This window comes from Papilio xuthus, unplaced genomic scaffold, assembly GCF_000836235.2.
Source record: "Papilio xuthus unplaced genomic scaffold, Pxut_1.1 DF824655.1, whole genome shotgun sequence".
Taxonomy (NCBI): domain Eukaryota; kingdom Metazoa; phylum Arthropoda; class Insecta; order Lepidoptera; family Papilionidae; genus Papilio; species Papilio xuthus.
The window spans coordinates 497,427-524,769 of record NW_013533994.1 but is presented as its reverse complement, the minus strand read 5'-3'; the positions used below and the strand labels follow the sequence as shown (position 1 = coordinate 524,769).

Below are 27,343 nucleotides of genomic sequence, written 5' to 3'. Positions count from 1 at the left end.
AAAATTGCAACAAAACACACTTTGTAAGTAGGAGGTCAGGTGACACATGCTTCGTGTGCCCTGTAACATTTTCAGTTCCCACAAGTGATCTAATGTCATTGTGATTTAAAGAATAAAAACATAATCTATATGGATTTTTGCTTCCCTATGTACTAAACGTAAAGATTTTTTTGCTTTTTTATTCAGTTTTAATCGGTTTAATAATAATATATTAGGTCGTGTATTTTATATGATTTAATTTCAAATAACCTCATAAAAGCTAGTATAATATAATTTTAAATATTTTGGTTTTGAATAAATTAATTTCACTAACCAACATGCAGAGTTGTTGGAATGTGGCGGCTCGAAAAATAAACGTGCAAAATCAGAAATGGTGCGAGTGAATCAGAGATGGTGCTAGTGTAGTGCGGAATGCGTCTGCGCAGACTCAGACATAATCTGCACGGTGACGGCCAGCTCGTATACCGCACATCCACTCGACAAATTCAAAGAGCTTTAAATATCTACATTACATTCTGAATAGTAATCTTGTTTGAAGTGTGCGGTAATCCTTGAATAATGTGAGTTACATACGAATACTTATATTGCATGTTTATTTACTTAAAATAAATCAACAAAGGAACGGCCGCTAAAAATAGTTTAATAGACACTTAAACAGTCTTGTGTGTACTTCTCATATAAAATCTACACTTAGATTTACCCTTAGTGATTGTTAAAAGACAACTTGTTGGGCAATATACAATATATAGAATATGTAATACGAATTCTAGCAACACAAAACATATTTTGTTTCAACAGCTTTGATAATTCATTACTAAAGTACATAGTCAAAACGAATAGCTATTTAATTTACGTAAAATATTCAGAATGTATAAACATGTAGCTAATTAGATGCCTGTAATCAAGTAATTGGCAATTAGCCCGTCCGGAGTGTCAGCGGGTACACAAGTTTGATGCCTGATTGCGCATACACCTAGATTGCATCGGAGATTACTGAGATTGCAACTTACGTAACATACTTATACTTAAATTAATAGATGTTTAGTTCACATATTCCATCTGTTTAACTCAAACTCTATCAATACGAGGATATCTAAAACGATACTAATGTAATCAGATCTTATTAAGATACGCGTATTGTGCAGGTTTAATTTAGTAAAACTTTTTTATGAAAACTAATTCAATCTAAATTTGTTTGTTGTCTCGTGTAGTTGTCATAAACATTACTCTTAATGGTTTAAGCTGAATAAAACTCACGAACCACAGACACATTTTGCAATAAAGATTGCAATTATAAAATTGATAAAAATGATATCCTCTGCGTTTCACTAAAATATTTGAGTGTTTGAGTAATGTGTGCAGATGTGTGGGTGTGCCTCTGATCTGCGTATGATATGAAACTTGCAAGAATGCAGTCATGGCGGCCAATGTCATTAACTTTTTTTTGAGAAATTTGATTTTCAATTACCATACACGGTGGGATGTTTACTTAAAACAAATTAATGTACAATATTAATTCAATATTATCTTTACGTTATTGTTCTCTGTTTAAAGAAGCTTAACAGCTTTACCAAATTTACTTTTGAGAAAATGTTATGCGTCTTGAAATAAGTGTCGATATTAAATACAACCGTTAATTTCCAACGTCGAAATACCTGTATCAAAACATGTCGTTGTCTCTTTATTTCAACGAGATTGAAAGGGATGGCAATATGTTTTTGTAAGCGTTTCGGCAGTGTAAACCAACTGTTACCGTTTAAATCAGATAGAATTAACTTATCAACAAGTAATCTTATAGATTTCAATCAAATCTTTTATTCGAATATCAACCTTCATCCCACTAATCTCAAGTGTTCGTTTTTATCTTGCGCCATTTAAATTTTATTCTTATCTTGAGGAATACTTGCATTAAAAAATCTAATAAATAAATCTGAAAAAAAAAACACGAAAATCTTGACAAGTAACTACACGTAACAAGTAAAGTTTATAAAACTTTTCATTGTTTTGAATGAATCCTTGGGGTTCTTAACAATTAGTTTAGCTTCAACTTTGTTATTTTTTTTGCTAAAGGTCATTGTCATATATTCTAATCATTAAATTCCGATTTACTCGAAGTATGGTCTTGCTTTGTGCCAAGACATTGACTTATTTTACGCGCCTGTAACTTCGGACATCTTTACCATATTTATTGTTATTATTCGATCACGTTTAGTGGTCGCGGTGAATTTTAAACTATTGTTCGATTACACGGTTCGTATTGAAATATCACACAATTTCCGGGTGCGTTGCCTCACCCGTGTCACATTGATTAATTAGTGGTAACCGGTCCGGGAATGCGAATGTTACACGTTTGTCGACTTTGTATTGTATTTTATTAAAAGACGACACAAATACGGAAATATTTTTACAATTCTGCTGACCTTTTCACATTAAAATGTCGTACAACTTATGATGTTTATACGAGCAATAAGTAGATAGTACTAGGAAAACATAGTATCATTCTAGGAGCTCAGATTTTATAATATTTTTTAAATTAGTGATGCATTATTCTATACATTTTATTACATGCCATTATGCATTCAAAACACTTCCGTATTTGTTTTTCATCGTTGGCCACACAAACATAAGCGAGCTTTGTAAAGCTCCGTTAACTCAACCTCAGAAGGCAACAGACATATTTGACTTAAAACCGCAACCGCGCTCGAGTCCGGCCGCGTGCCTGTATCAATTCATCTCACAACTGTTTGCAATGACAATTTGAATCTAGTATATAGACATAGATGAAAAGAGTTACATTTGCTCCAAGGCCTCTTAAAACATGTAACTCTTTTCTTCACATGAGTTGATATACTGCACTTTCTTTACGTTTGTTACGTTTTTGGCAGTTTACGAAACGATTCTTTCAAATCAAACTTCAAAGTCTGTCAATGTGGATCTGGCAATGCTCCCAATCGTTGGACGATTATATGTTCTTAAACAGACGTAATGTATTGGAATTAGGTTTATTGCTTTTGAAATATTTGTTTTAGAACCTTTTTATCTCGAACGAGGCCACGATCAAAAATCAATCCATTTGAAGTTGTAGTTGCCAACGAGATGGAATGTATTAGATTTTTATTGCATTTTATTAATACAGAAAATATTCGTATTTTATGTACTGTACATTTGAACATTGGCACATTGGCGATTTTTTTAGTGTTTAAGATGATACTAGATATTTACTACGTTAGTTAGAATTAAGGCCATGAAATCAAATACGATTATCTCAAATACTAGGAGAGCATGAAACAAGAGGGGTGAAAATATTCAAGTTTGTTGTATAAAGTAAGACATCGATTTAAACATGAAAGTCGGGATCGATAGCGGACATATTTCTCAAGATAAATGCAAAATATCGAAGTGACAGGCTATATTTATGTATCTGGCAGCGTGCTTTACGATGTCTGCGGCGTTCCCTGATTGTGTTTGTTGTGAGATTTCACTCTGATGTTTATGTGGCCTTAACTCCGTAAACTGGTGTAAAGCTTAAGAGATCTACAATTTCACAGCTTGAAGCGATGTTTGCAATGAAATTCTTATTAGTCTCTGTGGATTAGAATTAATTTGTTAGAACAATTTTGTTTGACTCATTCTGTTTATTATTATTTTAGGAGGAGTAATATTCCTTGCAGCAGTAGTATTCTTTGATGTAATTCAAATATATCAAAATATGAAATAAGTAATATGAATTGCAACTTCAAAATGGTTGCAGTGAGCGATTTCTGTATCTTATAGAATTATGCAAACTAAAAGTCTCTTGAAATTAGAACTATGTTAGAGTTATATAGTTTTAAAGGCAGGATTAAAATCGACGTTTGTTTAATTAAAGCGTACTACTGTACGTAGATAGGTCGGTGTAGTTCCCCGTCGGGGTTAATTCAGTTTTGTTGCTCGTTTCGGCTTACGTAATCTGTACCCGTGTACCCTAATTCCCTTTCGACAAATAACTGAGGCGTATTTAAATAAACGAATTGCTACATCAAGAAAAATAAACTGGATAAATTAAAAACTATTTGAAAACATTGTATTATTATTGACGTTCTAGATCACAGTATGGAATTTTAGATTTATATCTAAATATCAGTTGCTCTAGATTTCTTCAGGGCGGAATTAAAAAAAACTGTCTTAGTTACTTCAGCATGCACCTACTTATCAGACCAGGTACGTCGAATTTACCGTCCGTCCGTCTATTTCAGGTATAAGGATTTGTGGACAGAAAAACAGTCATACGGACAGTCCAATTTTAGTAATTGTACTATATAGTAGTACTGTTATATCTAGACGGAATACTTATATATAATAAAACACTTAAGCTAAAAAGAATAGCTAAATATATGTAAAATTACAATATATAAAGAAAAACGAATTCGGATCACGATCCTTATCTACTCAAAGTATGGTAAAAATAAAAAATACCCCAAAGCGATAGTTAACTGAGGAAAAAAACGAATCACACTTTGATTCGCCTTTTGCAATGTTCACAACAATTGAACGTTTGCTAATATTTTTTTTCTGATTTGTCAATTTTTTACTTAAACATTCACAATACCGACGATTAGAGCAAAAACTTGTAACTGTAAATGTTCTTGTCCGCGACATTTATATTCATACTGAAAGAGAAGTGAAATGTATAAATTCGCTTTGCTTCTGAAACGGACACGATGTTTTGTTTGCAGCGTTGCGATGTCGGCGCTTGAAATTCTACTTAATTTAAACATCTGCACGAGACCGGAACTAAATGGTATTGCTTTTCATACAATATCTAAATCGTATATAGTTTTCATTTATATGTTATTGTTAACTAAAGATTGCCAGCGACTTCGTTAGTGCAGAATAAAAAAATAGCAAAGTTACTCCAGCACACTTTAGCAACGTTCCAGGAAAAATAATTAAATTAATCTAGAAACATTACAGTTTATGAATATTAAAAGGGAAAGCTAATAGCGATTATTTTTTTAATCTAATACTTTAAAAATATATATATTTTTAATCTTTTTTTTTTGGGATTTTTGTCACGACATGACAATCCCGTAGTGCCCTTCCTTTTAATAAACGAGCTGGCATAATCGTACCGCCGCGATTGAAGTCGGGTCTGACAGAATGGAAAAAATTAGGCCAACATCATATAAATTAACTTTCATTTCTGTAAATAGCAGTTTAAAAAAAATATTATTTAAATTTAATTTCCCACTCGCATCTATATTTCTATGTTTCAATCAAAGACATTTAAGTTATAATTTAATCTCTTTGGTTTCCGTACAAAAATTAACTTTAACTATATAACGAGACACGGAAGTCATTTCAAATCTAATGTAGTTTTAATAGCTTTACACGTAAATAACAATTTGTGCATATTAAAGAACATAAGATGGTTTCTCACGCTTTATACCTCATTTGTTTTTGTGTAACTAAAAATGTTCAAAGTAATTATAATTTTTAAGAGCGTCGGTGGCTCAGGGGTCAAGCACTTGACTTGCAATCTGCAGGTTCTGGGTTCGAATCCCGCCATGTACCAATGTGTTTTTCGATTTCCGATTAACATATGTACATTTATCCGACGTTCTTACGATGAAGGAAAACATCGTGATGGAACCTGCACATACCTTAAAAGAAATTCAAAAGATATGTGTGAAGTGAACCAACCCGCACTTGGCCAGCGTGGTTGGCTATGGCCTAATCACCCTTAACTTAGGGTAGGCTCCGAGCCCCTCGGTGGGGACGTATAGTGAGCTGATGATGTCATGATAATTATATATTCAGTTTATTTCATGTTCTGTAATTGGGTCGCGATTACGTAATATTTCCACAATATTAAGGGTATTGGTATGTATTATATAGAGAACTTTAAAGATGCCATAAATTTTGAATATCTTTTATTCTTGCCACTTTTCAATGATTGATCGCAAATATTCGCAAAGGTCCGACCATACTTCAATGTCTTAACTTTTATCTTCTTTTCATCTTTCATGAAATGAAAGTATACAGTTCCGCTTAAAGTCTTAAAAATACAATTATATTATCTTAATTAATTAATTATTAATTGATTAAGTACTTAATTAATTAATAATTTGACATATGTTTAAAGATATTTTATGCTCTAGAATATAGCGAAACATAAATTGTATTACAAAATCCAAATAGGTATATTGAAATGGATTTAACGATTATTCATTTTCTTTTAACATAGTCGGCAGTCCTTGCTACGTATATTTAGTAATACAACTGGTTGAATGGAGTACGGAAGGTCGAAAAACATAAATTGGGTGTTATACTCTCTCGACGCCACAGGGAGTGGTCCGGTCTGAATGTCTGCAGCATTGCGGTACGTGAGACCATCCCACTGATGTCTTTGTATGTTCTGTTGGTATTTCGAGTTCCTTAAATAAAAAAATACTCAAGCATGAAACATACAGGGACACATATATAAACATACAAAAAAAAATAATCTTTAACCAACTCTATAACATACAAATTTTTCGACATAATTTTTTTCTTACATTCTTTTTAATGTAATTAAAGATAAAACCACCTGAGTGTACGTTTTTTAATTAAGTTGCTGCCACACTTTTCCATTCAACGTTATTTCTAAACATGTAATACAGAAATCTAAAACATTTTTCAACAAGTCCTACGATATTCACTTTAAATTTTCAAATGGTGAGTCGAAATGTTTTTAAAATTCCAGTGGTAAAACCTACAGTGGCAGTGCTATCGCTGATATGGCACGATTCACAGAAATTCCCTTCTCAAATTCGCCGAAATTAAAACGGTTCACGTCTTCCAAGAACGATATTTCATAACAAGACTAATAACATGCGCACTTCTTTTTTTAATTAACTTCAATTATAATGAAAAAAAAATATTGAATTCAATAATGATTTTCTTAGTGCCATAGTATAGCTAACTGATGACCTAAGCTAGATTTAGGCAGGTAGTAAAAAAAAAATCAAAAATAATGCTTATTACCTATGGAATGGAGAAAACTGCTAGGAATTATAAATATTTCTCACTCAAATTCTAACAAAAATATTATAATTTTGGCAGTTAGTCCTATTAACTATTTACAACTGGACGGATAAAAAGACACTAAAACATTTAAGTTTTTGTTACGTAATTTCTTACTTAAGTAATAAAAAAGTTTTTAATAACGTTGCCGGAGTACCATGACTGATTGTTAGAAATTGATTATCGTACGGAATCCGAGATGTAAGCTTTCATCTTGCTTGCTGCGGTGAGATGGTAATTGCAGGAATTGTGAGTATCATACTAATGACCTTAATGGACAGACATTGTTCCGTTGTCTCGCAAAATGACTGCCATCAACTATCTACGGCTAGTTACAGTAATACGACGTACTATTATTAACATCACATTTGTGAGTAAACTAGCAAGACCATATAAAAGTGGGAAGTTGTGATGTAGAGCTTAAACTTATAAAAATAAACTTAGCTGCATTTTACATGGCTGTTTCTACTTGAATGTATTAAGGACAATAAAAAGCCCATTTAAGCACGTATAATTAAACAAGTGGTTATTGTTTATTAACTATTTATTGAATAGTTACTTAGATAATAAATATAAGAAAAATAGCGTGCGTTATGGTAGCACACTTATGTCCAACGAATCATTGTTGCCAGCATAGGAAAAAGTTTATACTAATTTAAATGTTGCCAATACAAAAAGAAATTAATAAAAATGAAATAAAAACAATAAATAATTTATGTGAATTAATTGAACATAGCAAATATAAATAATTACGTCGCAACTTTTAGCCATACGTCTTTGGGTTTTTTTATATTTTTTGTATTATAACCAATCTTTAATAAATCAGTATACAAAGTTTTATATATTTCTTGTTTTACAATTTCAAATGTTATTTTAAAATTTATATTCTAAAGAATAATTTCTAACAATCAAGTCAGGGAATGTAGAGACTTAACGAACTAGAAGTGGTGGGAAGTTTGCAACTTTGACCATTACTAGATAGTTTATGGCCCTTTATCTACCCTCCTTTATTACAATGCAAGCATGAGTTAGACTAAAAAGGACACTTTAAACTATTACTAATGTTGTGTCTAGAATAATTGTAGTATTTATATTATTAAAATTGCCTTGAATTGTAATATGTAGGTTGATCAGATTAACTACATAATTATTTGGTCTAGCACTCTACATTTGATGGTTATTCTTTATTATCATTTTTCAAGTTTTTTTTATAATTAATGTTGGTAGAGAGGCAACTAAATACGGTCAATAATGTAATCAAGAAAAGCAGAAAAGGTGACATTTTTCTATGACGAATCAATACGATTTTTGCCTCTACCACTGTAATAAACTCACATGGCGAAAAAATATCGGTGGCAATTAAAGTTTACATGAAAATGAGTATATATCTATAATCTATGGCTTAAATAGTAATCTAAACGCTCATATAACACTGTCCGTCTGTGACTAGCTTAATAATTAGTTGCCATTAACATGATATCCATCAAAGTCTTATATTTGTACCTACGCTGCATTAAAAGCTTTACCTTTGTTTTTTTTTCCTTTGTTTATTTGGCGTTGGACAGATTTAATTAATGGTCTGGTCCGTACAAATCGTGAGATGTTGCGTTTAAGGAGGCATACGAATTGAGATTGATTCTACAATTCTCACACTGGCTAGAAACATCACGTACCATTGTCATTTAGTTTTATTTGTTTCACCCGTGTGAACGGACCTTTTTCGCGCTAAAAAGATTTATTACATTGTTTAATTTGTTACGTGCTAGTTGACAGACATAAATGTTTTTATAATCGACTTTGTACGGCAGTTAAACTACAATTCGTTATCTTTAAACTATTTGTGTAGACTCATATTCTTTACTTTTGGTGGTCTATGATAAAGAATTGTAAAAATTATTTGTTATTTTAAAAGCTATATTATGAAATGCAATGAAAAAAAAACGTAGAAGACAACAATCAGGCCATTATGACTGGTTTTCAAAATTCGATTTTATTTAATTTTTTTCCTACGTTTTTATGATGACATTCCAAAATGAAACACCAGTTGCCCTGTAACCCTAAAAGATATATACGAGCAAAGATAAGTGGCAAAACATCGTAAAATTCGCCATAAAGTTGTGTAGTGGCGATGCTTAGGTGCAGACAGGCTTATTACATGAACAATTTGCTTTCACAAAAATTTATCTGGACATATTGCTGATTGGGTCGTTTGAGTTTACGGCGTGGCCAGGTCGTTCTTAAATTAGTATTGTACCCCAAGGTGTACTTTGTTCGTCATATACATATAATACATAACTAGTAACAAGAAACAATCTATAGAAAGGCAAATAATTTTTTTAAAAAGTTAAAAAAAAAAGTTTATAGAAAACACCTCACACCCTTTATATGTACATTATTACTTAACATCATTCAAAAATATGTATTTCATGAAACTTTCTAACCTCTGAAAATATTTAGTTTTTAATATTGATAAGAAATTATTTCAAAATTGAACTAAACTTTGAAAACTACCATTGCAAATGGACAGTATTTCAAAGATATAATAATCAAATTTGAAGAGGCCGGTCCAAACGAAGTCTAGTTATCCCGACGTGGTCCGCAGGGAGATATCGACCTACTTACAGTACGAGGTATGTTTGTTTCAGGTGTCGGATGCTATTGAGCTGTCAACCAACCCCAAATCACAGCTGGTAGCACAGCTACCTAATACTGTAAGTAATTTGTCTTGCGAGCAATTTAAAAGCCGCAGATAATATCTTTTATCTGAGCCAGTAAGCATTCCTATGCGTCCGTAATTACATTCAGTGAACCTCACGCCAATTGAAACATATATCTACGTGCACTTATTTTAATAAAGTAGGAACTTCCAATGTTGTTTTAGAATATTAAGACTAACTACATGCAAGTATGCTGTATGCAAGTTCAATGTAAAATAAGAACGAGTAATATTTGGACATCAGAAATTAAGAAAGCAGGTATATATGTTTAAATGTACTGTAGCTGTTAAAAGATAATACGATGGTAGAATTTTTTTATATTTGTTGTATCAACGAATAAGGAAAAATACAATATTATTTTAAGATATCAAACAGGTCAATAGGGTAAAGTGATGTAATACCGTCGCAAAAGCTAGTTTTAAAATTATAAACATATATGTAACTGTTTTGTATTGTAAACGACTAGCTAATCGGAATAATTAGTAGCCTATGTATTCTTTCAGACTATGTTCTACATCTATGCCAAATTTCAGCGAGATTCATGCCGTTTTAGAGATACCTTCAAACAAACATCCATCCATCTATACATTCGCATTTACAATGTTAGTAAGAATTAGTAAGAATTCAATAGTGAAGAGATTTTACGTCAGTGTAAGGTTTCTCATCTCTCCTACGTCTCTTTTCGCTAAGCAGTATTTTATCGGAATTTTCAGTGGCACCATCGATATCTTTCCATCATTAACCTTTTCATATTTGGTTTAGAGAGATCGTCGGGTGCTAGATTCAAAATAATGTCGATATAAAGGTATGTATCGGTGCCTGAAATTATCGTTATTACATCCCATTACATTAACGATAATGGCGGAAAACGGAAAGCAGGGTCGGAGGACAGGTTGTAGGTTGCAGCTAGGGCTGCCACCTCTGTAAGTTTATTGAATACATGTTCGTGTTAAGGGTGCAATTTTAATGTATTGCATTAAAACGGTTTGTGCGAAAGTCTGTACAGGACGTTTTTTTAGGGTCAAGGGTTGACAAGTCACCGATAGCTTTTGACGCCCGCTAGTTTTCGGGTCAAAGTTTAGTGAATGGGGCAACCTTAGTTGTAGTGTAGTAACAGGCAAACTCTGTCCGCTTCAATTTTCTCGCTCTTGTTTTAATCTTAGATCCGTATTTCGAACTCAACTAACCGGCACATGCATACAAGCCTAATTTTATATTTTCTATTTAAAGTAAATATGATATTTTTTTTCTTCATTTAATATCGAGTTCTAAATTGCAGGGTTATGGTTTTTGTGAACTTTCTTGTATGAATGAAATCCTCGTAGTTTAGTTGGTAAAATCGATATAAATTGTTTTATCTTGTTATTAATTTTTAGCGCAACAACAATCAAACTATTAATAGTACTTTACTTATCTTTATGTCATAATAACTAACGCGTAATTATCTATCGGCTATCGATTAACAGATAATCGTATAGATTAATGTTTTGACTTTGTACTTTATAGTAACTTAAAATATTTGGTTATATTGAATTTTCCACTTTTTAATACGATGTAAATTTCTATTATATATGTTTCTTAACAAAGAATTGAAGTTTTACTAAAAAAAACTACGACAAAGAAACACAAAACCCAAACGTATTCATTTGATCAACACTTCGCGTAGGTGGCATGTACACTGTACAAATTCCCCAAATCCTGGCGGAGTTTGACTTGCTCTAGGGAAAGTAAACTAGCCGTAAGGATTCTAGTATGTGCTAAGCGGTACACAAACGGTGTCGGGTTCACACTAACACTGCATCGCCACACACCACACGCCACATACCAAACCCAATCCTATTTCCTGTTCATTATATAAACATTTAACAAAGGTTTAAATTACGTGTTCACTATTGTACTGTAATGATGGCAGTACAGAATTAAATAGGAATTATCCTATTAAATGCTTCAAAAGTGTGATCTCATGTAAGAAGAACTTAAGAGATGCACAATAGATGATTCTTAACCAACGGCATAATGTGTAATAAAAGGCATTATGCAATTGATACTGCAATCCTCAAAATCTAACAAATCTAGGAGCGCGATGAGATTTTTAATATGGAATAGGTCATTACGATAGAAAGCTTATATAAAAACAGTCTCAACTAGCAGTCATGTCAAAAGTTTGATTTGCTTTTGGAAGCTATTTTTTTCATGTTTCAGATTTCTTTGACCTCAGAACCTCTGCCTTGAAATGCTCTAAATATAAATCGCTCTGTTAACTTAACCCCTTATTGAAACAAATTGCTGACTCAACCCGCATTTTCAAAGTCTCCATCAATTATACTTTATTGCCCACATTTACGAAGGTCTCGCGAATGTCAAAACACATTTGTACAAATGAAAATTGTATGTTGCTGACCAATGCATTCATAGAATACTTTGTTTTATGCAATTACTTTTTATCTTTTAGTATAAAAATTTTAAAGAAACTTTAAACAACTCATACTTTAATCGTTTGATAGTTACAATTTGAGATAGTCTTTTTTTAGCATTTTTTTGTTTACTTATGTAATTATCAATGGTGTATCATAATTCTTCGTTCTAAACAAGTCACATGTCTGGTTTTTATTGCTTGTATAATAAATTAAATGTTTTGATCACGTTCGCACGTAAACGTGTTGATAAACAAACGTGTTTGTTGATTCTAGTTACATTAGTGTCTCCCGCTCCGCATTCTATTACATGTAATTGACATCTGTCAAATGCATAGGTCTCATGGCGAGCGTCCGGATTTAGAGCAATGTTTATGGCGACTACGGAAGTTCTGCTCCCTTCTCTGCTTCTCTCGTAATACGTAATTGATGCCCGTATTAACTAAAACATAGATATAAGAAAGTATATTATACAAACAGTTAATTAACGCAATCTGAAAACGTGTGACTTTTGACTGGATTATGCTTTGTGTTGCGATTATATCGCATATCAATTCCATGAACTTTAATCTACGTAGTATCCGGTGTTAGATTCCGTTAAGATGGGTCACGCAAACAGAGGTAGAGATCATTTGAGTATGTTAATGAAAAGCTCATTGCACAGATGTCGAAATAGTTCTAATTGCTTATCGCTACCAATTCGCCGCTCGACGATAACTTATTTGAACTATTTATCAGGAAAGTTACAAATATTTCTAGAGTTCACGTATAAATGTGTCATAGTGGGGAATTTTATAAAAGACATAATACAGCGGTGAAGTCTTTTACAAAGGGATGTAATGGATGTGGCGGTTTTGATTGATGTATAATAATACTAAGGGGCGAGGTGCGGGCGCGGGGAGTTGTGTGGTGTGGTCATGGATCGTGGTGTGAAGGTGAGGTCTGAGGCGCTGGCGCGAGCGCGGCGTTTCGTAGCTCGACAGGCAGCGGGCAGTGCGCGGCGGGCGCGCGATCCGACCGCACACCGCTATAGTCTGGGTAGCCGTGTGCCCATACGCTACCGTGACGCTATCGTTACTCTACCTTGCCACCGCACGTGCGCGACAATTCGATAACTGATAACTCCGTAGGTGCTATTTTTATATCATCTCATCTAATCGATTCCAAATTCTCAATAACAATTCTCTTTGAATTATCAAAGAAAATTTGTTGATATGTAGAGACGCGGCGTCTCTTATCAAAGTTTATACAGTTCCGCGTCGTGAGTTGTAATGAGTGTACTCCGTGTGACAAGGAAAGGTGTCATTTGCTCAGGAAAATGATCAAGCTATTCAAGAGGAGGCTGTCTTTCAGCGGAGACAAACAGAAGCGAACCTCTACTAACTCTACAGAAGACGCTTTTGAGCAAGAGGTAGAGACGTCTGTAAATATAAGTTGTTTAAAAAAGTTGGTTGTTTAGGCAAACATTAATGAAACCTTTTTAAGTATTTTAATAAATATTTTGAGTATTACATTTTGAGAAAATGCATAAATACAAAATTAGGTATAAACAACGTCAGTTTTTTACAAAATAATGAAAGTAAACAAGAGCAGAGTCAACGAATCTAATTAAGGTCACTGATGTTATTGCCACAATTTTCCGATGTTTTGTAAATGCAAGCATCCTTCCGAATATGATTTTCTTTTCGTCATCTACATTAGCCATACATCCGCAAAAAATTATAGGTATTTACATATTGCGCACAAATAAGTTTCGACTGCAAATTCCTTCTAACATAAATAACATTTCTCATGACAGTAAACAATTTCACGTCTAAACTTAACTCTTCAAGTCATAGTCATAGGTATAGGATAAAATCATTAAGTTTAAGTTTTTACGAAATCTATAGTAAAAATTGTGAACCTACGATTAAAGTACAGTAACTCTTATATGAACATAATGTCATCCTTTACATTATTACACTCTATAATTACGTATCTGCTATCATTATGTTTTTTTTTTTTTTATTAAAATAAATATCCCTATGCAATATTTAGCAGAGGCTTAACAAACAGTATTATAACGATTTAGTGTTCTCGACTCGCTGTAATCGCGTCGAATAAATTGTAAGGCAAGGTTATCTTATCAGTGCAGGAGGCCGCGCTCCTCCGCGCGTTAGCCACATGCAAATTAACTTTGCAAAGAATAAAACCCACTAGTTGTCGCCCGCGTCTCCATCCGCGCGGTATTAAAAAAATATAATTAGTAGCCTATGTCTTCTTCCAGATGTTCTATGTATATGCCAAAAATCATCGAGATCCGTTCAGTCGTTCTGGAGTTACCTTCAAACAAACATTCATATTTATAATATTAGTATGAAGTATGATATATAATATGCAATTTATCCAAATTCTTTATTCAGTATTTTAAGTATTTAATTATAATTACATTAAAAACTTGTCTAAACTTAATTGAAAAAAAAATAGGATTCTAAAAATATCGTCTACCTTTTTTTGCTCTCCCGGTGTGAAGTAAGTTTACAATTTACATAAACGAACAACAAACCAACTTCAGTCCTTGAATCCAGACATGTAAGACTGGAGGTATTGACGTAATCGCCTCGTTTAGCGACCCATTGACCTTCGAATAATAAACTATCAAACATCTGCATCTACAATGCGGATAAACATACATCCAAAAAGGAAAAAAGTTAACCATTAGTAACTTATTGAATATTAGTAAAATATAATTTAAATCTTACTAATATTGTATAATAAATATAAAAGTTTAGATAGATGAATGGATGAACGGATGTTTGAAGGCATTACCTGAACCGCTCAACGGATCTCGCTGCAATTTGGTATAGATGTAGAACATAGTCTGTAAGAACACATAGGCTACTCATTAAGTTTTTTTTTGATTCCGTGCGGACCGAGACGCGAGCGACAGCTAGTCTTAGTCCAAAACGGCTTGATCGATTATTATGAAATTTTATATGCATATTCAGTAGGTCTGAGAATCGGCTACTATCTATTTTTTAATCCCGCGCAGACAGAGTCGCGGGCGACAGTTAGTATGTCTCTATATATTTTAAGTATTAAAACTAGTTACTATTTTAATTAAAATATTAATGTGTAATGGTCTTTATTTTATTACTTGTATGTTTAGTGTGCATAGCATATGACCTCGCTAAAGCTCATTAAAATTTTCGCTTCGCTGACTCTTAAATATCACTTCCAACATTATTAGCAGTAACAATCTTTATTATTTTTGTAAAATCCTATAATACAAAAAACAATAATTTTAATTTCAAACAAATGTACTGAAAATCTTACATAATCTGGATGAATGTAACTTATATTTTAGTAACACTTAAGTAGTTTTATTATAATAACAATTACTATGACATAGTGCAGTAAGCCGCAGAAGCAAAGCCACAAACTTGACCTCGTCTTATCTAGCTTAATGAAAAGAATAGCAAGTTACGAAGGTCGGTCGCCCCGGGGTGTGGTATAACATTGTCGTGTGGCATTTATATTCAGACTCATGTTTACATGCATATATCATAGTATAGATTATTTCTATTTGATTTTTGTTAACCAGTCTATGTATTATTTTTAACATTTTATCTATGGATACCTTTCCATAGAAAAAATTATAGAGTTTCATAGAAGATTGTGGAGTTTTCAAATTAAAAAAAAAACATAATAAGTTGTCTGTGTGTTCTTTCAGACAATGTTATATATCCATCCACCTAAACATTAGTATTTATAATATTAGTAAGATAAGATTCGTAATTATTCTGCGTTAGTGCTAGAAATAATTTCAATGATACGTTTATCATTGCTGTTGGTTTGTTAGTGAATTCAGTTCTTATTAAATTAAATTTTAAAGTCTATTTATATGGTAGAATAGACTTTAATTTTAAAGTCTATAAAATGAAGATGGTATCCCGTTGGAAGTTATTAAAAGGAGTGACAAGTATCTAGGAAGTAAGATTGTACTATCGCTTGGATCGCGTCGCTCTGGCCTCTGTCCTTGGCCTCTATTCTTATTGATGTTTCGAGAACTATTCACCTTATTAACATAAATAACATCATTTACTTTAACCGATAACGCTTCGTATTTACATAGTCAGCGTATATTTAAACGGTTTGCCATTAAATTTTTGCTAATATTTTATGTAAGTAAACATTAATAATGTTAACATAACCTTAAAATTCCATTATAGCTATTTGCAGAATTTTAACATCACTAGAAGTTGCTTATTACGACATCATTTTAAAACATCAGAATGAGGAGCGAAATATAAAATATAAATCTAAATATATTTTATAATTGTTATTTTAAAATCGTAAAATCGCGAATAACCGACATTTATTTAAAAACAAAATAAACATTTTTAGCTCTTATTTTACCTAGTTCACAGATTATAAATTTAATTTTCTTGTAAAAAATCATCTCTATTAAGTAGATTTCAGTAATAAATATTAGTATTTAAAAATTGGCCAGCGTAATTGACCATGGCCTAATCACCACTAACTTAGGGTAGGCTCCGAGCCCCCCGGTGGGGACGTATAGTGAGCTGATGATGATGGTGATTTAAAAATTTACTACTAAGAAGTATTATTGAAATAGGTTTTTTAATTGCAAAGCTAAAGGGCACATGCATTAACAAAGACTAAATAAGAATACGGTAAGCTTCACCAAATGTATTGATGTGGCTAAAGCTATTTTACATTGCGAAGTTTACCCGCACGGCAATAACAGGTATGTAATTAGAATTCTTGCTCTCACCAAGACTTACGATTTCTCCGCGACACACACCAAACAAACATAAGCGCATTCCAACTGACAATATTCAAATAAATATTTAGATATATACTCGTATTTGTTACGGTAGCAACACTAATAATGTAAACAGCGAATAGTTTATAACGAGTTTGTTATAATGATTCCCTTGATTACACTATCATATCGTTTATTTTATTAATTATCCAATAGTCTATTTTAATAAGTAAAGTGGATGATTAATATTAGAGCCTCGAAAAATAAAACCCGGAAATATATCGTTACAAAGTAGTTAAAAACTATTATTACTAAAACAAAACAATTAAATTGAGGCAAATATAGTCAGGTTGCATTATGCTGGGTCGTACCAAACTATTCAAAAACTAGTGAAATTGCATTCAAACCGATTTCATAATATGCTGATCTTTATCAACCTGCCCTTATCCTTACGCAGGGTCGGCACAATATGTACTACTCTTCCATACATCTCTACCAGCTGTTATATCTGAATTACTTAATATGCTGATACGGAATTAATATGAGAATTTATTAACATACAACATACAATTTGTAATATGTATGCATACTTTTAGACTATTTTCTTTACCAGATTCAGGTCTATCCAAATACAGATTATGCAGATATTATCCTCAGTGCAATTTTTAGTCGTCACGTTAACATTCTGTACAAGAAAACATTACAGTACTGATGGAACACGTAATAAATGTCCTAAAGTACTATCGCGTAAGTCGGTCAGGTCATCTCATGTAGGAAATGCACGTGGAAAGTAGAAACGGAACGTTTTGAGCATACGCAGCCCACGCGCTGATCGACAATGTAATCACGTCCGTTTACGATGCAACTACACGTGGGATGTTTATTATCCCATCTACCTGGTGGTTAATCCTCGGCGCTATTTTTATGTACCACAGAGCAGATATTTCGTAATAATTTACACATAACTACAGTATACTGTTACTATCTCTATTAAGTTTTTAACCGACTTCAAAAAGGTGGAGGTTCTCAATTCGTCTGTATGTTTTTTTGTTCTTACAAATAAACTTTCTCTGTGATGTTCTTTGGTACACCATTCGCTATTGTTTTTTTTTAGTAATAACAGTTCCGCCTGACTAATATCTATAAGGTTTGATGTTATTGTAAACTGATAAATATGCTGTTAAAGTTAACAGTAAGTCTGTGAAGATGATTGTGACCAGATTTTTAGAATCTATAAAAAGATATAAATGTAGAAATAACTTTGAATTTTCCTGAAGCCTGATTAAATTCACTCATCTGATGTTATGTAAGCATCAATAAATTAAAAAGGTTGCGTTGAAAGCAGATATTCGATCTCCCTTGAGACTGGCTGGTGGACTGGTACGTGCGACAAAGAAAAAATGTTATGGAATGGAACGTGCCCCTATTTGTGGCGGAATAATTGAGATGACAATTTTGTAAGACGAGCTCCATCGTTCATGATGCAATATGTTCTTGATTAATTTACTAAGTGCCTTCGCTAAGGATTATAGTTATATTTTGAACACTACTTATATTATTGTTGTTTTATTAAACTTTTTAAATTTTAAACAAGCTGCCGCACGCGACTCCGTCCGCGTGGGATTAAAAAAACATAATTAGTAGACTATATGTTCTTCCAGACATGTTCTATATGTATGCCAAATTTCACAGAGATCCCTACAGCCGTTCATGAGTTACCTTCAAACAAACATCCACGCATTCATACATCTAAACATTCGCATTTATAATATTAGTAAGAAGTAAAATATGTGGACAGTATTTTCGTTGGTTCGCTTTATTGAAGTAGAAATAATCTGTATTTAAACTTGTGGTTTAGAAAAAGATCAATGACTATTTAGTTTGCGAATGTAATGCATCGTGTAGAGGTAACGTCATTTGGCAACATCCAGAGGTGACGACGATTGACGTCAGAATTGACCGAGGATTACATCACACAATGTCACAATCACAATGCAAATATTATATTTGATCTAAAAAGTTAATATAATGGTTAAAATTTAAAGAATATTTTAGTACCAAATAATATATTGAACCCATCTATAAAAAATATATCTAAAAATGATGAGATGATCAAAATGCATGCTTTAACCCGAAAAAAAGTTTGATTAAAAAAAAGTTTTGTTGGTGTATGCAACTAACGCATACTCTATCCGAGACATTCAATTTGCACGCAGTCATCAAACGAAGAACACATCATTAATCAACAATACACTACTATTATATTAATTTATATAATAGTGTTTTGTTTTTGTTGACAATAAAACAATTATAATATGTAATATAATAGTATTTTGTTCCCAATGAGTACAGTTCCGTAAATGCACTTTTAACACAATGAAACCTTTCAAACAAGACAACGGGAGTACTTCGCTGTCGTAAACAAGATAAGGATCAAATGACTTAAGTAAGCTACTTGGAGCACGTATCTGCTATCTGTCGAGCCAAGTGGGTCACCTAATAAGAAGATAGCTTGCAGGCAAAATGCTAAGTGCGACAAGCATATTGCGGATGTGGCGCTGGACGGAGGGTGCCAGCAACTATGCCATTAGGTTACCTAGCCGCGACGTGACTAACGCCATTTTAGATTACCTATACCCGATTTCCTGTACTGTTTGTATTACAAAGATGTCCAACGAAGGTTTCGAACGTGAGACGAATATAAAGCACTATTGTACTACGGCGTCAGTCATTAGCGATAGATTTCTAGCTATGATAATCGTGCTGTAACATTACGTGCGTAAACTAATATTGAGCTGGATATCAACCATTATGTTTACTATTAAAACCTGGATTTAAACGATTTGTTAACCTTTTATATTATCAGTATTCGCATAACAGTTATTAGTTACAGTCGTAATTGCATTAGAGCTAATTTTGCGCAATTTCAATTTGATACGGTCAAGTGTTGCACTTGTCTTATGAAAATTACACGTTTACTTGGCTATGTTGATATATATTAAATATTAACCTATTTTTGATCTCGGCGAGTACAAAATGTACTCGTTCTGGGAAATGGTGTTTACGTAAATACTGCTTTCACGGAGTATATACTACTACTATGTTTCATCTATAATAACAATTACAGTCAACTTATATTTCGTTTATGGTTATTTAACTCAATAGTTTAATCAATAAGTGTACGTTTTAAATTTTAAATAGGCACATGTCTAACTATCAGTACTATAAGGGATTTTTTTTGAAGATACTTATACTTAGTTTTATTACAGGATAAAGCACGTTTCTCGGATACGAGCTGGCAAATTCATCGATCATGGTCTCGCAATGGGAACCCACTGCCGCTATCGCCTCCGCCAAGCCGCGCTGTAGCGGGCGCGGGTGCGTCCGCCTCCAGTGCGACCCCACCTTCACGCAACGACGAGAATGGCATCTATGACACCATCACTGTGAGTACAATCATCACTGTATGCAATAACGACGCCTGACTTATGTATTGTAAACAATTTTATTTTATATGGAGTTGTTTTATTATCAGTGTGCATAAGTATTTTAAAAGTAACCTACTACTGAAGATGTAAGGTATATTGTATTCATTTAATTTTTTTTTATTGAAATATTAGCAGATTTTTTTGTAAATTTACTAATATTTCTTTAACCATTCCAACTAAGCTCTAGGCTTGTGCTAGGATATGGTTTACGACAATAGTCGAATGGCGGGATTCGAACCCCCGACCTCGTGGTCGGAAATCCGTGCCCTTAACCATTAGGCTATTGACGCTTTTTTTAATGAGTTCATAAAGGCTAATTATGGTCGGATTAATTGAGCTTATGTGACGAATTAAACCTTATATTAATGTCAAGAAATTGATGTTAAAATTATGTCCAAGACCTTTTAGTTGAAACTTAAGATACGATCTTTATCGTAGGTAACTACGCTAGCGTTGTTTTGAAATCATTCTTTGACATATGAATATATGTTTTCATCTTACAAAACTTGAGAGTAATACATATTTGTTTTTGTACCCTTGAGTCAAATTGTAATGTTCAAAGAGTAAGTTAAAATTGTTTACAAATTCACCTTAAATATCTTTAAAATGCCCTCCAAATATTAAATTATGTTAAAGGAATTGAAAAGCCTTTAAATTTGATTACCATTAGACATTATGGTAATCTATGACAAATCTAAACAAGATAAAATTTAAATATTAAGGTCGTATAAAAAGTTTGTATGTATTTAATCGAGAGACTTAACAAGAGGTTAAAAGTTAATATTCAATTAATAGAAAATTAAGAAATAAAAACCTGATGATTTGAAAACGGAACGTACTTAATTAAAGCAATTTAACATACAATCATTTTGGATGACTGTATCATCAAAAAGTAATCTTGATTTTAGATAAGGCACGTTGGTTGTAGTTATATGTAGATTCGATTATATGAGAGCGTCGGTGGCTCAGAGGTTTAAGCACTTGACTTGCAATCTGCAGATCCTGGGTTTGAATACCGCCATGTACCAATGTGTTTTTCGATTTTCGGTTTACATATATACATTTATCCGATGTTCTTACGATGGAGGAAAACATTGTGATGGAACCTGCATATATCTGAGAGGAAAATCAAAGATATATGTGAAGTCAACCAACCCACACTGGGCCAGCGTGGTTGACTATGGCCTAGTCACCCCTAACATAGGGTAGGCGCCGAGCCCCTCAGTGGGGACGTATAGTGAGCTGATGATGAATCATAAGTCGATATTATTAGGCAGTTATTGATAAAAATAGGCTTATCTTCAATATAAATATACCTACAGTTAAGACTTTTTCTTAAATTAGATAAAAATCATCGAGCATCATAAGGTTTAAAACTAATCATTTTTATTTCTTGACGATATAACTTGAGACATAAGTAATTGTTAAAAAAAATATTCTGTTTTGTCTATGAATGGAATCTTGTAATAACTTATTATAATAATGGTGATAACACCATCTCGTAAAACATATGAAGCCCAATTTAATCTAAATAATAGACATCGTTTGTAGAACATGAAATGGCATCAAATAAAAATTTCAAGAAAGTTAATATGCAACTCGTTAATTCTAACACCGTGAAAGTATTTACTTTGATGGTGTTACAGTCATTAACTGGTTGTGATGGACGCGATAATAACGCCAGTGTGGTCCGGGAAATTAAATTGAATAAGAAAGCCGATGTAGATAGGGCTGCCAACATTTAATAAACGCAAACCCCTATAAGCATCCGGAAAGAAAAATTTCGCCCAACCTTGATAATTTGTACACGACGAAAACTATAATATAAAAATCTAGCTGACTTTTTTCACACTATCCACTTTTGCTAGAAAACATTAGTCCAATATAAATATGTGCCATTTCCCCATTCAAACCCTGATAATCCCTATCATCGGCGGAAATTTTCGAAGGATACCCTTCCATTCGAAAGGAAGGGTTATCTAGATTTTTACTCACTAAAATCTTTCTCGGTCCCGTCATCACCAAATGACCCCATCGGAACTATCTGCATTAGAGGTGGCAGCCCTAGCTGCAGAGCTTGCGGGCCCCTAGGCGACCGCCGCGCCGCAGACACGTGACGTAAACATTGACCCTTGCTCGCTCTGTATACCTATAGATTTGCATTAACATGTCGTAAATCATTGCCCACCGCTCCCAAGTCCCCGCCGCGACTAATCTTATATCATACTTCAAGGTTTATGTTGTTTCGCTATAACTCGTGTCGGACGGCACCTTTGCCGCACGTTCTTCCACGAACTTCCTTGTCTTAAAATATTCAACCTTTTATGAATCTTGGTGGAAAAAGATTTTAAACGTCCGATATTAATAGATTTACTATTAATAGCAAATAATTTATATTTAACAGAGAAAGAGACAAAGAACTGGACGTAATTTTTTTTTTCGGATATATTAAATATTATACTTTTAAATAAGAAACATATATGTCACATAGATATAGCAGAGGTAAAACAAAGAATCATTACAAGTTTTATGTAAATTGATAGAAATATGTTTTTTAAGTTAATATTTATTTGCATAGCCCACCCATACTTACATCGAAATAAATATGCAAGAATGCTAAAGGCATTCTCTACCAGCTCACAGATGCTTACTTTTAGATTGGTTCAATATTGCATTTCCAGAGAGTGAAAAAAGAACCTTTTTGCCTCTTTTTTCAAAAGACAAGAAGAAATTTTAAAAATATGACATTTCTGTTACTAAATCCATTAAGAAATAGTTATGATCAAATATTAGTCATGTGTTTAAGCTGATATTTCAAAACTAGTAGTTGCAACAGACCTAGGGTGCCTGTAGCTAGCGAGACAATAATTTGTTTGTCAGCCATTGACGCCCACGCCACGCGCCGCAAACAATGAATGCAATTCTGGCTCAACGGTAGATACTCTAATCGCAGCATTAGCTAATGCTGCAAACGCGCAACTCTCCCCCTATATACGTTTCTATTAATTGGCAATACAATACTAAAACAGCAAAGTCCATTACCTACGATAAACATCGCATTTCTAATTAATAGTTCTTCGACGTCTGTGGATAGGAAATAGTAAGGGCGTCTGTTTAGAACTACATTTTTAAATTACCAAGTTGATTGGTACAAGACTTTATTCAAGACTAGATCGCCCGAGACTCCGTCCGCGCGTAGTTAAAATACTTAAATAGTAGACTATGTGTTCTTCCAGACTATGTTTGACATCAATGCCAAATTACCTCAAAATACGTTGCGTCGTCCTGGAGATACCTTCTAACAAACATCCATCCATACATCTAAACTTTGTCATTTATATTATTAGTAAGATTATGTTTAATATCGCCAAATGCTGTTTCTTTTATTAATCTGTATTTTGTCTTAGTTACATTATAAGTGACCAAATTTTCCATTGATTTTAATTTAAAATGTCTTTCCGCACAAAATGTGTACACCTCTAGTTCAGTTCATAATGGAGGTACAATGAATAGACTGAAAGTCATTAGAGCCATTTCCGAACTGACTGCGCCGAATCCGACCCTCGTACGATTTTATTGAGGTAATTGTGTCTGTGAGTGACTGTCGATTTCATTTCCGACCTCTACGAGCTCCCATTGCCGTTTAATACAACACATACTAATGTATGATATTATACATACTGAAATTATGTTTGCTTCGTAAAGACAGGAATACACTTTCAGTTTTAACTGCACAGACTATTTAGTAAAATAGGAGAAGTAGGAAAAATATGGATTGCACGAAATTAAATTTTCGACTTAGGCAAATAAAGTAGATATATTAGTTTTCGAAGCTACGAAATTAAATCACAAAGAAAATCGCGCGAGCTTCATGAATAAAAGATTCGTTCAGAGAAAGGGATATACGCAGATGAGGTCGTATTTTAGCTCTGGAAGCTAAGAATGAATAAATTAGGAACCGGAGTAGCAGCAGGTAGATAGTGCGTCCAAATAAGAAACTCAAATACAAAACGCATTTTTGTATATTATTTTGTTTGTCGTAAGTGTGAATATTTTCAATAAAAAAAAATATTCAATGCAGTGTTCTTTATTAGGATACGAGAAATAATTTCGTTGTTATTAAAAATTACCTTAAAATTAAAAAAAAACAACAAAACTCAACCTGTGTTCCAAAGGGGGTAGACGGATTTCTATGTGACATTCTATGTTTCATTCAAAAACTGTGATTAATTTTATTTTACCAACCTATTGATATTTTATTCCGATCCAATTATATAAATAACTAATCATGTTCATACGTGAGTTTGCATGAAATTGAATTGCTGGCATTAGCCGGCAGTGCATAATCTGGCAACTTACGTAACGCAAAATATTTATCTATTCTAGAGAATTGCTACTAGTGCGAACTCTTTGGAATTTTAATACATTCAAGGTTTGCCCGGGCACCGGCGCTATCGAGGCTAGGCATCTTGAATTTTTATTTACAGTCTATGATCTCATCATGACGTATCAGTATAAACAAACATTACTTACGCCTATTTATTACCTGTTTTGGTTACGTTTTAATTTGACAAATGATAAAGAATTACATACGAATATTAATGTGTTTCTTTTATACTTCATTACCTATCGCCCGCGACTCAGTCCGCGCGAAATTAAAAAAAAAATCGCAGCATAATGTTATAAAGCCTTAAAGCCTTCCTCTATAAATGGACTATCCAACAAAAAAGATTTTTTCAAATCGGACCAGTAGTTCCTGAGATTAGCGCGTTTAAACAAACAAACTCTTCTGCTTTATAATATTGGTATAGATAATATAATAATTGATGCAGGATTTTGCAATCTAATGATCTTTTGATACTGGTCGAACATAAATTTATATCCTTGACTTTAAAACGAATTTTTATTTGATTCATATATCAAGAACATTAAGTAACTTCCTTATGATCACTCGATTTGCAGTTTCGAAAGAACGTGAAAACAATTTTAAAATGAATCATACTTGGTTGCGCTTTAGATTAAAACAAAGATTTTCTTGTTTGTGTATTTCAATTCTTGTGATTAATACTGTGAGTTTCCACTGCCGAAAAATCTGTAAAAACATACCGTTACTTTTGTACGTGACAATTCTCAGATACTTATAATACATGAGAATTATATTATAATATTATTTATTCTTACCCGGTACCTAAAGCAATAATTACTTAATTAAAGCATAAATATTTTTTTTTAAATTTCGGATCTTTGACACGGCCACCCGGAGTGATCAAGATAATAATCAGGAGTCAGGTGTCACTAGTCGATGCTTCGTTAGTCGCGACGTCGTAAATAAGATTCGACTTGTAAACAATAGGCTCTCTTTAGTGATCGTGTGATAACACGTGACACTCATCCGACACACACCCACTATACATTTTAGACCCGCCCGGCCGATTGAAATGTCATGTCTTAATGTAACTGCAACTGGACACTGCTTTGTAAATAACGAGTATGTGTGCCAGAGGTATTTAGGAAGACGTGGTGTAAGGTTCTTTAGCAATGACTTATAAGATAAGCTTCGAGACAATGTTACGTTCATGTGATTGTTTAAAATAGACGTCTTGGAATCGCATTTTTATGGGTACTGGAATAGATAACAGAGGTTGGCGGAGTGATTTATATAAATTGTTGGATCAAAGATGGTAATGCTATCGTAATTCCTACAATTACGCCTGCTTTATGTCCATATCGTATCGTAATATTATTGTAAAAGAAATAAAAGACTGCCGCTGTAATATTTATTTCAAAGAATTATTATGTAAATATTATTTGTACGTATAAACATTAGTGTACGGAGGTGTTGCCGGACGTTACGCTGTTCGTGTAATCATTTAAATTTGCTTTCCACTTTCCAAAACACTTCCTAAATGCGACTTGCATCTATCTTTACTGATTATAAGAAACTGTTTTCTATTTATTTATGTAAATAGTACTCCTAGTTAAAATGAATTGCAATGTATAGAAGTTGCATTTATAATTATATTAACAAAAAAAGATAAATAACAATAAGAAATAAAATAGACTGTGTTCTGCTACTAAAGATTCTTATGATCAAGATTTGGAGGCAGATTATGGTACCATTTAACTAATAATTAGCAAAAAAAAAATCGACCTTACTTTCCTAGCGTTAAACTTCTTGACACTATCGCATATAAATTACACCATCTTTATTTACTGTCCCTTAAAAGTCAATTTTTAGTCGACTTCAAAATGAAGGTTATGTTTTAATAATTTGACTCTGAAGGAGGTTATGTTTTGATCTAAAATACTCTGCTAAGGAATATTTTACATAACAATAATCCTCACTCATTTAAGCTAACGTAACGAACTTGTTCTAAGCGTTGTTGTAGTTGCACTTTAGGAAGAGTGAAAGCTTTTACATCGGCTCCGTGACACTTCGTCCCAAATCCGAAGTAACGCGACGTGGCCCTGTAGCTGCGCGACCAGAGGCGACAGCTCGCGTACTTACCATTGATGGGCTTGTAAGACCTCTTAACTTACTACTTAGAGCTTCACCTCTTAACAGCACTCGCGTTCAAATTCAAGTATTTACCTACGTATTGACTTATCCAAACGCTGTATATGAAATTAGACTAAATAACGTACACATTTTTAACGATTCGTTTTAAGTTATCTTAAACCGTTTGATTTTATAAAGTTGAGTTTATTTACTTAAGTCTTCCAATTATGTTGTTCACTTTGGCACTCGTTCCACCTTCTTTGTCCAAAAAGCTTGGTCACATATTCATCTGTAATATGGTCGCTAACAGTAATTTGTAACTGGTTCCAAATGTAGGTTGGTTAATTTTTTGTGTACGCAGTATCATAAGAGATCGCTATGAGTACGTTCATTACACAATAATAAACATGTCA

At 33.1% G+C, this 27,343-nt stretch overlaps 1 protein-coding gene across 1 annotated transcript in view; it reads left to right on the top strand.

Moving 5' to 3' along the window:
* Window positions 1-27,343, top strand: part of by (focal adhesion protein tensin) — a 79,342-nt gene that overhangs the window by 28,169 nt on the left and 23,830 nt on the right. The window contains exons 4-5 of the mRNA XM_013325807.1: window positions 9,690-9,755; window positions 20,213-20,389. Of these exons, the coding sequence (XP_013181261.1) occupies window positions 9,690-9,755; window positions 20,213-20,389 (243 nt within the window). The remainder of the gene's footprint in view (window positions 1-9,689; window positions 9,756-20,212; window positions 20,390-27,343) is intronic.